This window comes from Nerophis lumbriciformis, linkage group LG03, assembly GCF_033978685.3.
Source record: "Nerophis lumbriciformis linkage group LG03, RoL_Nlum_v2.1, whole genome shotgun sequence".
In the NCBI taxonomy this organism is placed as follows: Eukaryota; Metazoa; Chordata; class Actinopteri; order Syngnathiformes; family Syngnathidae; genus Nerophis; species Nerophis lumbriciformis.
The window spans coordinates 11,874,176-11,887,566 of record NC_084550.2 but is presented as its reverse complement, the minus strand read 5'-3'; the positions used below and the strand labels follow the sequence as shown (position 1 = coordinate 11,887,566).

General features: G+C 36.7%; 1 protein-coding gene across 2 annotated transcripts in view; it reads left to right on the top strand.

Annotated features, from left to right (window-relative positions):
* Window positions 1-13,391, top strand: part of egflam (EGF-like, fibronectin type III and laminin G domains) — a 192,036-nt gene that overhangs the window by 81,439 nt on the left and 97,206 nt on the right. Inside the window, exons 4-5 of one of the 2 annotated variants that reach the window (XM_061933514.1) lie at window positions 3,459-3,572; window positions 7,409-7,450. In XM_061933514.1, coding sequence (XP_061789498.1) covers window positions 3,459-3,572; window positions 7,409-7,450 — 156 coding nt within the window. Of the gene's footprint in view, window positions 1-3,241; window positions 3,573-7,408; window positions 7,451-13,391 lie in introns of those variants that run through there. The other variant, XM_061933521.1, reaches the window with a different exon arrangement.

Here is a 13,391-nt window from a genome sequence, read left to right as displayed (position 1 = left end):
GTTGGCCCTACTATCGCTATACACATATGGGTCAGCTGATCCACTCCAGCTGACCCATACAGCCGTTGGCATTCCTACAGTAAGGAAACGGGAACAGAAAGAAGGACAAAAACAGGATTTCCCAGCAAAAACGGGAAGGTTGACAGTACAAACATCTCCATAGCCCACATTTCTCAACCGATTCGAACCATTCCAACATCCACTCACCCTGGACATTCAAGAATGCATTTTTTTTCTGGATTTGGAAAATTTTCCGATTACCAGGAATTTCCCCCTATTGAAAATGAATGGACATTATACAAACCTCTCCATATCCCACATTTCTCAGCCAATTCAAACCGTTCCAACATCCACACACTCCACTCACCCTTGACATTCAAGTCAGAATGTTTCCAGGTTCCGTAAATTCCCTGACTACCCCTAATTACCAGTAACTTTTCCCCCATTAAAAATGATTGGGCAAACCCAGTTGGCCCTACTCTCGCTAAACACGTATGGGTCAACTGACCCACTCCAGCTGACCCATACAGCATTTGGCATCCCTAAAGTAAGGAAATGGGAACAGAATGAAGGACAAAAACAGGATTTCCCAGCAAAAACGGGACGGTTGACAGCACAAACATCTCCAAATCCCACATTTCTCAACCGATTCGAAGATCCACTCACCCTGGGCATTCAAGACTGCATGTTTTTTCTGGTTTGGAAAAATTTCCGATTACCCGGAATTACCAGGAATTTCCCCCCATTGAAAATGAATGGACATTATACAAACCTCTCCATATCACACATTTCTCAACCGATTCGAACCGTCCCAACATCCACACACTCCGCTCACCCTGGACATTCAAGCCAAAATGTTTCCAGGTTTCCGCAAATTTCCTGACTACCCCTAATTACCAGTAACTTTTACCCCATTAAAATGATTGGGCTAACCCAGTTGGCCCTACTCTCGCTATACACGTATGGGTCAACTGACCCACTCCAGCTGACCCATACAGCAGTAAGGAAATGGGAACAGAATGAAGGACAAAAACAGGATTTCCCAGCAAAAACGAGAAGGTTTGACAGTACAACCATCTCCATATCCCACATTTCTCAACTGATTCGAACCTTTCCAACATCCACTCACCCTGGGCATTCAAGACTGCATGTTTTTTCTGGATTTGGAAAATTTTCCGATTACCCGGAATTACCAGGAATTTCCCCCCATTGAAAATGAATGGACATTATACAAACCTCTCCACATCCCACATTTCTCAACCGATTCGAACCGTTCCAACATCCACACACTCCACTCACCCTGGACATTCAAGCCTGCATGTTTCCTGGTTTGGAAAATTCTCAGATTACCCTGCGTTACCAAAAATTTCCACCCATTGAAAATGAATGGGCAAACCCATTTGGCCCTACTCTCACTATACACATATGGGTCAGCTGACCCACTCCAGCTGACCCATACAGAAGTCGGCATCCCTGAAGTAAGGAAACGGGAACAGAATGAAGGACAAAAGCAGGATTTCCCAGCAAAAACGGAAAGGTTTGACAGTACAAACATCTCTGTAGGCCACATTTCTCAACCGATTTGAACCTTTCCAACATCCACTCACCCTGGGCATTCAAGACTGCATGTTTTTTCTGGATTTGAAAAATTTTCCGATTACCCGGAATTACCAGGAATTTCCCCCCATTAAAAATGAATGGACATTATACAAACCTCTCCATATGCCACATTTCTCAACCGATTCGAACCGTTCCAACATCCACACACTCCACTCACCCTGGACATTCAAGCCATAATGTTTCCAGGTTCCACAAATTCCCTGATTACCCGTAATAACTAGTAACCTTTCCCCCATTGAAAAAGAATGGGCAAACCCAGCTGGCCCTACTCTTGCTATACACGTATGGGTCAGCTGACCCACTCCAGCTGACCCATACAGCAGTTGGCATCCCAGAAGTAAGGAAACGGGAACAGAATGAAGGACAAAAGCAGGATTTCCCAGCAAAAACGGGAAGGTTTGACAGTACAAACATCTCCACATCCCACATTTCTCAACCAATTCGAACCGTTCCAACATCCACTCACCCTGGGCATTCAAGACTGCATGTTTCCTGGTTTGGAAAATTTTCCGATTACCCGGAATTACCAGGAATTTCCCCCCATTGAAAATGAATGGACATTCTACAAACCTCTCCATATCCCACATTTTTCAACCGATTCGAACCGTTCCAACATCCACACACTCCATTCACCCTGGACATTCAAGCCAGAATTTCCCTGATTACCCGTAATTACCAGTAACTTTTCCCCCATTAAAAATGATTGGGCAAACCCAGTTGGCCCTACTCTCGCTATACACGTATGGGTCAGCTGACCCACTCCAGCTGACCCATACAGAAGTCGGCATCCCTGAAGTAAGGAAACGGGAACAGAATGAAGGACAAAAACAGGATTTCCCAGCAAAAACGGGAAGGTTTGACAGTACAACCATCTCCATATCCCACATTTCTCAACCGATTCGAACCTTTCCAACATCCACTCACCCTGGGCATTCAAGACTGCATGTTTTTTCTGGATTTGGAAAATGTTCCGATTACCCGGAATTACCAGGAATTTCCCCCAGTTGAAAATGAATGGACATTCTACAAACCTCTCCATATCCCACATTTCTCAACCGAATCGAACCGTTCCAAAATCCACACACTCCACTCACCCTGGACATTCAAACCATATATGTGTATATACATTGACTATATATATAATACATTTATGAACATTCCGCTCCTCTAGTGTCTGTTGCCGTCACATCCCCTTAGTAAACCATAACAGGAATATTCTAATGCCTTTTTTAGTTTGATGTTTTATTTATTTCTGAGAAGGTGTGTGTGTGTGTGTGTGTGTGTAGGTGTGGGCGTGCGTGTGCACCTGTGTGTGTGTTGTGTGCGTGCGTCAAGACGTGCCCTCCATCTGTGTGTCGAGTGCGCAGATTAGAGCCTTATTATCCTCTTAAAGCCCTAAATGGCTCCACGTTCCTGCACTTGGCTGTTCGTGTCATCTGCTCGCTATAAGCAGTCAGTCGCCTCACGAAAGGGAGCCTCTTGCGTAGGAGAAAAAAAAAGGAGCATGCCCACTGTACTCTCTGTGCTTGCGTCGACGCTCATTACGCACAAAGGTGTCTCCTGGGTCCCTGTGCGCGCTCCCGGGGTGACACACTTGTCTCGTGTGTCCGTGCGTGGAGTGACCACCCCACTGATCTTTCGGACCTTAATCTGATCAGTGCCACCCAGGAGCTGGACACGGCTGCGCATGCATGCTGCATCTTTTTTTTGTTGGAGATAAACCCCCCCACTTGCACAACTTCATTGTTCTTCTTTGTTTAAAGTTAACTCAGCAACTAAGGCTTTGGACTTTGGAGAAAATGAACATTTGAGGTTTTTTTTGTTTGGTTTAATTGAAGGTGAAGACATGGAGACAAGCTGCAAAGAGAGGACGTTAGTGCACTTTGTTGCCTTTGCAATGTGCTTGCTTGCTGTCTGTTGTGCTGCAAGGAGGTCCAATGTGAGGCGAGCTGGTGAGTTCAATTACTTCAGATTTTAACTATTTTTTAACTCATCATTATCCATACTGTACATCTATTAATGATTTGCAATACAGAAAAATGTATCAGCTGGTAAGATATAAATCATTAGGCACTTTAACCTGCACTGCAAAAAGTCAGTGTTCAAAAACAAGAAAAAAAAATACAAAAATGAGGGGTATTTTACATTGGCGTTGTTAGGCCTATTTTCGGGGGGCTCAAGCCCCCCTAAAATATTCTTAAGCCCCCCTAAATAATTTGGTGTTTTTTTGTTTTTTTTTACAAATACATGCCGACATATTCATTATAAAGTGGCCCAAATGAGTTTAAATAAATAATCATATAACCTGTTATTATTCACTCAGTTTCCCCTCACTTCGTAGCGTAAGGTAGAGAGCCCCTTTAGTGTGTCGGTATCCAATCCATTCCACTTGTTCATATAGAAAATGCCCACATCACTCAAATTCCAGCCCGCATTTTCTCTGCGACCTTGCTTGCGGTCCTGCAGGTGTACGAAGCACATTCTCTTCCTTTACAATGAGTGAAGCTGCACAAAACCTTGTGTGTGCAATTGTAAATAATTAATTTTTTAAGTTTTGTGTTTCTTGTAGAATCTATATAAAGTAATATACATTAGCCTATTGTTAAAATAATGAAAAAAACATCATTAAATATATTTGTTTTATTGTATTGTTACATTGATAGCTGTTTTATTATTATAGGATGGCTTGTTAAACATTTCATAGGATTTTCAGAGGGAGGAAAAACCAAGACATTTAATATAAAATGTAAAATGAATAAATACATAAAAAGAAAAAGAAAAAAATGGTTAAAAGACATCGTCCCGGGGAACATTTCATTTCGTTCCGTGCATTTAAAAAAAAAAATAATAATAACAATGAATAATTTCTAAGTCTTTGTTAGCCGTTTGTGAAGTTTTGTGCTCGTGCGTAACATTCACTCACATCCTGTGCATCTCCTGGGGGCAAAGCCCCCCCTGTCCTTAAAAGCTAGTGACGCCCCTGGTATTTTATTTGAATTAAGCAAAATGATCTGCCAATAGAACAAGAAAATTTGGCTTGTCAAGACTTTCCAAAACAAGTAAAATTAGCTAACCTCAATGAACCCCAAAATACCTTAAAATAAGTACATTCTCGCTAATAAGAAGTGCACTTTTCTTGGTAGAAAAAAAATGAGACCTTTTTGCTCAATATGTTGAAAAATATTCTTAAATTAAGTAAATGCTAGTGCCATTATCTTGACATAATGATATGCACTCGGCATCATCATTTTTTTTCTTCATGCTTGAAGTAAGAAATTATTACTTTAAAAAAGTAGTTTTATACTTGTGAGTGTTGATGACACAGCTTTGCAACAGTTGATATTCTAGTTTCAAGCATGTTTTACTCAATATAGGTCATCAAATCTCAGCATCATTTAGAACCAAAACCCTTAAAACAAGTGAAACACTCTAACATAAAATCTGCTTAGTGAGACGAATTATCTTATCAGACAGAAAATAAGCAAATATCACCCTTATTTGAGATATTTAATCTTACTTAGATTTCAGTTTTTGCAGTGTGCACAGCACATCCCATCTAATCACTATTTTACTAAAGAGAAAACACATGTTTTATTAAATAACTTAAAATAACATTATTACAGTATTAATTCTGTATCCTTGTCAGAATAAAGTTTATTCTGGGATAATAGGACATGACGTTTATATTAGGGGGTCATGTTATGATTTTTTTCCCCACACACTTCTTTGTGGTCTACATCAGTGTTTTTCAACCACCATGTGACGTGAGCTACAGTCTGGTGTGCCGTGGGAGATTATGTAATTTCACCTAATTGGATTAAAACATTTTTTTTTTTGCACACCAGTAATTATAATCCGCAAATAATGTGCCGTTGTTGAGTATCTGTACTGTCTAGACCTCGGCAGAGTAACCGTGTAATACTCTTCCATATCAGTAGGTGGCAGCCTAATTGCTTTGTAGATGTCGAGAACGACGACAATGGTTTGTAGTGATCACAATATGCAGACGACAGCGGTCAGAAGCTATCTACCGTATTTTTCGGACTATAAGTCGCAGTTTTTTTCATAGTTTGGTGCGACTTATACTCAGGAGTGACTTATGTGTGAAATTATTAACACATTACCGTAAAATATCAAATAATGATATTTAGCTCATTCACGTAAGAGACTAGACGTATAAGATTTCATGGGATTTAGCAATTAGGAGTGACAGATTGTTTGGTAAACGTATAGCATGTTCTATATGTTATAGTTATTTGAATGACTCTTACCATAATATGTTACGTTAACATACCAGGCACGTTCTCAGTTGGTTATTTATGCGTCATATAACGTACACTTATTCAGCCTGTTGTTCACTATTCTTTATTTACTTTGAATTGCCTTTCAAATGTCTATTCTTGATGTTGGGTTTTATCAAATAAATTTCCCCCCAAAAATGCGACTTATATATGTTTTTTTCCTTCTTTATTACGCATTTACGGCCGGTGCGACTTATATTCCGGAGCGACTTATACTCCAAAAAATACGGTAATGCTTAAACCAAAACATAAACAAAAGGCGATTGCCGCTAAAAAAAAGGCATTAAAGGTTAGGGAAGGCTATGCAGAACGAAACTAAAACTGAACTGGCTACAAAGTAAAAAAAAAAAAAAAACAGAATGCTGGACGACAGCAAAGACTTACAGCGTGTGGAGCAGAGACGGCGTCCACAAAGTACATCCGAAATGAAAATGACAATCAACAGGCATTGAAGCTTAGGGAAGGCTATGCAGAACAAAACTAAAACTGAACTGGCTACAAAGTAAAAAAAAAAACAGAATGCTGGACGACAGCAAAGACTTACAGCGTGTGGAGCAGAGACGGCTTCCACAAAGTACATCCGAAATGAAAATGACAATCAACAATGTCCACACAAAGAACGATAGCGTCCGCACAATTTAAATAATCTTGATTACCAAAACAAAGCAGGTGCGGGGAATATCGCTCAAAGGAAGACATGAAACTGCTACAGGAAAATACCAAAAAAAAGGAGAAAAAGCCACCAAAATAGGAGTGCAAGACAAGAACTAAAACACTGTCCACAGGAAGACAGCAAAAAACTCAAAATAAGTCCTACTTTGAGTCAAGAGCTATATTGATGCATGGTTGGTTATGGTTAAAGTCATACCCAACAATTGCAAGAACGACTCTTTATTTATTGTCAATATCGACTACGGAGTTTCATTTTTTAATGATTTCTGCTGGTGGTGTGCCTCCGGATATTTTTTCAATGAAAAAAATGTGCCTTGGCTCAAAAAAGGTTGAAAAACACTGGTCTACATAACATGTAATGGTGGTCCTTTGGTCAAAATGTTGCATAGATGATGTTTTACGGACCGATTCAAGTCGCTTTCTGACCGTCTCTTCAGGATGTGTCGTTTTGTGGGCGGTCTTATATACGTGCCTCCACTTTAACTGCGTCTTCTCCCAGTCAGCCCTGTTGTAGTTCTTAACGCTTCCATATGGAGTCTATTGAGAGATATGAATTAGAACGCTATATACGCTGCTTTGTATTAGAAATGGCAACAGCGGAGGATGCATGTGCATGTACGAGCCAGTCTTCCATACAGTTAGAGGATATAGAAAAAAAAAAGCACTTTGCGTGAATTTCTACCACATATTGATAATCCACTGATGTCTCCGGTGTGCAAAAAGTCACAGCAAATTCAAAATGGCTTGTTTAGATGAAGTATGAAGGAAGGCAAGATTGTTTTATAAATATCTCTGGTTTGATTTCAAATTTTCAGGACTTATGCGGATCCCAAATACACAACAACAGGTACCGACAGGTAAGAAAAGTTGGTTTTGTATTATAGGTCCCCTTTAATGGAAGTTATTTTTCTCTTAAGATTTACCCCAACCCCTTCGCAAAATAGGATTTTCCTCAAAAAAAAAAATCTTGCTTTATTTTCATAATACAAGAACATTTCAAAAAGACAAAAAAAATATTCACTTTATTCATGAAGATTTGACACAAACAAGAAAATACACAAAATGTGTTTTCAATAAGATTCCCAATTTTTTTCCTCGAAACAGAATTTTTTCTAATAATGTTTTCTTAAATTTCGCCGTCACTTCCTGTCAATGAGAAAGGACGCAAAAGAAAAAGGCTCCGATTCTGCTACCGGAGTTTTTGTTAAATCTGAAGATTTTGACCACTGATTTGTGATCACAGCCACAGGAGAGTCACCTGGCATCTTCGATCTGATATTGGTCAGTTGAGAGGCACAGAAACGCTGAAATAAGGCGAGTTGGAAGAGCCGTTAGCCTCAAGCCAACGGCGCCTTGCCGCAGTTCAAAGCGGTTGCCTGGCAACCGAAAGCTACGGCGAGTTTACAGCTGTTTTAAAGTGATTCCGACGTCGCAGAGTGATATAAGTTGACAGGCTGACACCCAAAATTGATCTCTGAACGGCGCAAGGTACGAAATTGTTGAAAAAACAAGTGAAAAGTACCGCAAGTTGCTAAAGAAGTAACTGCCGCTAAGACATAAGAGGCACTGACGTCATCGACTGCCGCGATGAAAAAAGGTAGAGGAAAGACTGAACAAGATTTGAGGCTGGACACAGGACATGATGGGATGCAAGAATGGATACAAAAAATACTCCATGATTTTAAAGAAGAAATGAAAGAAGAATGGAAGTACATGATGGAGGGATGGAAAGAAGAAATGAAAGAAATGAAAGAAGAACACAGACAAGATGTGAAAAGTCTGCAGCAGGGATGGAAAGAAGAAATGAAAGAAATGAAAGAAGAACACAGACAGTATGTGAAAAGTCTGCAGCAATGTATAGAAAGTCTGCAATCTCACAAAACCATCAGAAATAATGAAGCCACTGAAATGGGCAAACAAATAAAGATCCTTCAAGAAGACAACAACATGCTGAAGAATATCATAGATGGAATGGATCAGGATAAACGGATGAATGATATCATCGTGACAGGGCACCGAATTAAACCAAGATCCTATGCGAAAGCTGTGAATAATGAAGGTGAACCAGATGAAATGGATATGGTCTCAGCAGAACAGCAAGTGGTCAACTTTCTGCAATCAAAAGAAATTGAAATTGACATTAATACCATCGAAACATGCATCCCACTGAACGGAAGAAACAACAACGCCACTCCAGTCGTGCTCGTGAAACTTGTAAACAGAAAATCTAAAATGGCATTGCTGAGACAGGGAAAGAAGCTGAAGGGAACAAATGTGTACATGAATGAGCATCTCACAAAACGTAATGCTGGAATTGCCAAGAAAGCACGCGACTTGAGAAAGCAGGGAAAAATCCAGGGAACTTGGAGCGCCAACTGTAAAATCTACATCAAGCTGAATGGAGGTCCAGAAGCAAGAGTACTTGCTGTCCAAGACATCAAGGACCTGGACAATTTTTAAAGTTTACACAGCTTCCACAACAACGATGATAATGAACTCTGACAGAAAACAAGCACCTAAATTCAGCATCAACACTACTATGTTCCAAGGAACGACTAAACAAGAGGACCTAGATTCAGGATTGCATCCACCTACACTTACAGAGATTATTGAAACAACATCAAAGATTGTTGAACAAGAAAACATGGAACTAAAAAATTTCTGCAACAAAGATCATAAAAACCAGGATTTGGAAAATGATATAGATCCAGATACAAATTTTTTCTCCCACTTCAGTAATAATTGTTTTTATTATACAGATGATCAATATAACAGCAACATTAAATGTGATAACAAATTGTCAATTATTCATTTTAATAGCAGAAGCTTGTATGCAAACTACAACAATATTAAGAACTTTTTGGAACACATCAACGAACCCTTCAAAGTCATTGCTGTCACGGAAACATGGATTGATGATAAAAAAGGAATAGATTTTGATCTGGATGGATATGAACTAAACTACATCAACAGAAACAACAAAAATGGAGGAGGAGTAGCTGTGTACGTGATGAAGAACCTGAACTACAAAGTGGTAAAAAACATGTCATTTGCTATAGATAATATTTTAGAATGTATAACAATTGAAATATGTCAGGAAAAAAGCAAAAACATATTCATCAGTTGTATATATAGATCACCTAAGTCAAGTATAGAAACATTTGAAGAATGGATCAAGGCTACTTACATGGACAATGGGCAAAGAATAATTTTCCTATGTGGTGACTTTAATATTGACTTATTGAACCCTAACAAGCAAAAGTCTATTGATGACTTCATTGATACAATGTACAGCATCAGTTTATATCCTAAAATCACAAAGCCAAGCAGAATTACAGGACACTGTGCCACGCTTATTGATAATATTTTTACCAATGATTTTGATAATAACACTACAAGTGGTCTACTTATAACCGATGTTAGTGTTCATCTGCCAGTTTTTATAATATATGATGGAAACTACAAGAAGAATATGGAAGACAAAAGGACATTTCGAAGACTGTGCACAGAGAAGAGGATGATTGCTTTCAAAATTGAGCTACAAAAGCAAGATTGGGACAATGTGTACAATGAAAATGAGGTTGATGAAGCATATGAACATTTCTTAAACAAGTTCATAATACTTTATAACAAACATTGTCCATGGATACAACTCAGTAATAAGCAGAGAAAGAATAATCAACCATGGATGACAAAAGGATTAAAAAATGCTTGTAAGAAGAAGAATACACTATATAGGAAATTTATAGCACAAAGAACTACAGAGGCAGAAATTAAGTACAAAAAGTATAAAAACAAGTTAACATACATACTACGATTATGTAGAAAAGAATATTACAGTGAATTATTGGACAAGAACAAAACTAATATGAGAGCAACATGGGGCATCCTCAATAGCATTATTAAAAATGGCACTAAGAGGGACTACCCTCAATACTTCTTAGACGGAAATAAAAAAAATGACAACATAAAGGAAGTAGTTGAAAGCTTCAATAATTATTTTGTAAATATTGGACCAAAATTGGAAGAAAGGATTCCAGACCCAGTTTCAATTGAGGACTATAATGATACCATAGAGCGAAATCCCAACTCCATGTTCCTCAGTAATGTGACACAGGAGGAAATAGTTACAATCGTGAAAAAATGTAAATCCAAGACTTCAACTGATTGTAATGAAATTGATATGGAAACGATAAAAAAGGTTATTGAAGAGATTTCAGGACCATTAATGTATATTAGTAACCTATCATTTCAAACAGGTACATTTCCAAACAAAATGAAAATAGCTAAAGTTGCACCAATTTACAAGACTGGCGACAAACATCAATTTACAAACTATAGACCTGTTTCCTTACTTCCACAATTTTCTAAAATCATTGAAAAACTGTTCAATAACAGATTAGAGAGTTTCATAAATAAAAATAGAATACTCGAAGAAAATCAATATGGATACAGAGCTAATGTTTCAACTTCGATGGCTTTAATTGAAATTACAGAAGAAATTACCAATGCTATAGATAATAAAAAATGTGCGGCAGCAGTTTTTATGGATCTAACTAAAGCATTTGACACAATTAATCACAATATTTTAATCAAAAAACTAGAACGATATGGCATCAGAGGGTTAGTCTTAAACTGGATAAGAAGTTATCTAATGAACAGGAAACAATACGTGAAGGTAGGCGAACACACCTCTACAACGCTAAATATATCCTGTGGTGTACCTCAGGGATCAATACTAGGACCTAAATTATTCAATCTATATATAAATGACATTTGTAAAGTTACAAAAGATTTAAAGTTAGTATTATTTGCGGATGATACAACAGCGTTTTGTTCAGGAGAGAATACACAGAAGATACTACAAATAATAACAGAAGAAATGAACAAATTAAAAAGATGGTTTGACAAAAACAGACTATCGTTGAATCTCAGTAAAACTAAAATAATGCTATTTGGTAACAGTAGAAGAGAAAGTCAAACACAAATACAAATAGACGGAATAGAAATTGAAAGAGTAAATGAAACCAAATTTCTAGGTATAATGATTGATGATAAATTGAACTGGAAATCTCACGTAAAAAATATACAACATAAAGTAGCAAGAAACACGTCAATAATGAATAAAGCAAAACATGTTCTAGACAAAAAATCACTTCATATTCTCTACTGCTCACTAGTGTTACCATATCTGAGTTATTGTACAGAAATATGGGGAAATAATTACAAAAGTACACTTCATTCATTAACGGTGTTACAAAAAAGATCAGTTAGAATAATACATAATGTTGGATATAGAGAACACACAAATCCTTTATTTATTGAATCAAAGATTCTGAAATTCTACGACATAGTGAATTTGCAAACAGCTAAAATTATACGCAAAGCAAACTATAACCTGCTACCCAAGAATATACAACAATTCTTCTCAAAAAAAGAGGAGAAATATAATCTTAGAGAGAAATGTAATTTAAAACATTTGTATGCACGTACAACACTTAAGACCTTCAGTATATCAGTATGTGGAATTAAATTATGGAATGGATTAAGCAAAGCAATCAAACAATGTACTAATATGATCCACTTCAAGAAACTCTTCAAACTTAAAGTGTTTACAAAGTACAAAGAAGAAGAACCATGATAAACATTCTGAATTTATTTAACTCATCCATTCTTTCATTCTTTCACTCACAAAATAATCTTACTTATCTCAACATATGAAATGTAACTTACTTCACCAATTATTATTTATTTACTTATTTTAGTGTGATTACTTATGGAGTATATTGTGAATAAATTGAGAACAGGAAGTGAACAAAAGTTTTAGCAACTGTCATGTAAAAGAAAAGGGGTAGGATTAAATAAGCTTTGCTTCTTCCTACTCCTTTTCGAACATGTTGAAAAGAGAAACTGGAGATTGTGATGTATCATGTTGTATACTTGCATGTTCGAAATAAACTCAAACTCAAACTCAAACTCTAAATATTAATGCCTAAATTTGATAAATTCCATTTTAAATAAAATAAAAAAATGTGACCATATTCTCATAAGATACCGACTTTTTTCTAAAACAAAAACAAAAACAAGAACAAACAAAAAACAGCTTATTGTGTTAAAAATAATGTTCTTGAGAGACTTAGACATTTTTCTTTAAAAAAGAAAAAACATAACTAAATTCTGTTTGTATTTTCTTGTAAGAATCTTTTTCTCGAATCTGACTTTTTTCGAAAATAATCCGGCAAAATGTGTTTTCAATTAAGATTTCCAATTTTTTTCTCGAAACAGAATTTTTTTGTAATTTTTTTTTTTTCAATATTAATGACTAAATTTGATAAATTCCATCTTAAATTAAAACAATTTCACTATATTCTCGTAAGATTCCGACTTTTTTCAAAAGAAAAAACAAGAACAAACAAAAAACAGCTTATTGTGTTAAAAATAATGTTCTAGAGAGATTTAGACATTTTTCTTTAAAAAAGAAAAAACATAACTAAATTCGAAATATTCCCAAATCCGACTGTTTGTATTTTCTTGTAAGAATCTGACTTTTCTCGTATCTGACTTTTTTCGAATCTGACTTTTCTCGAAAATAATCCGGCAAAATGCGTTTTCAATTAAGATTTCCAATTTTTTTCTCGAAACAGAATTTTTTGTAATTATTATTATTTTTTAAATATTAATGACTAAATTTGATGAATTCCATCTTAAATAAAAACAATTTGACTATATTCTCGTAAGATTCTGACTTTTGTCGAAAAAAACAAAACAGAAACAAACAAAAAACAGCTTATTGTGTTA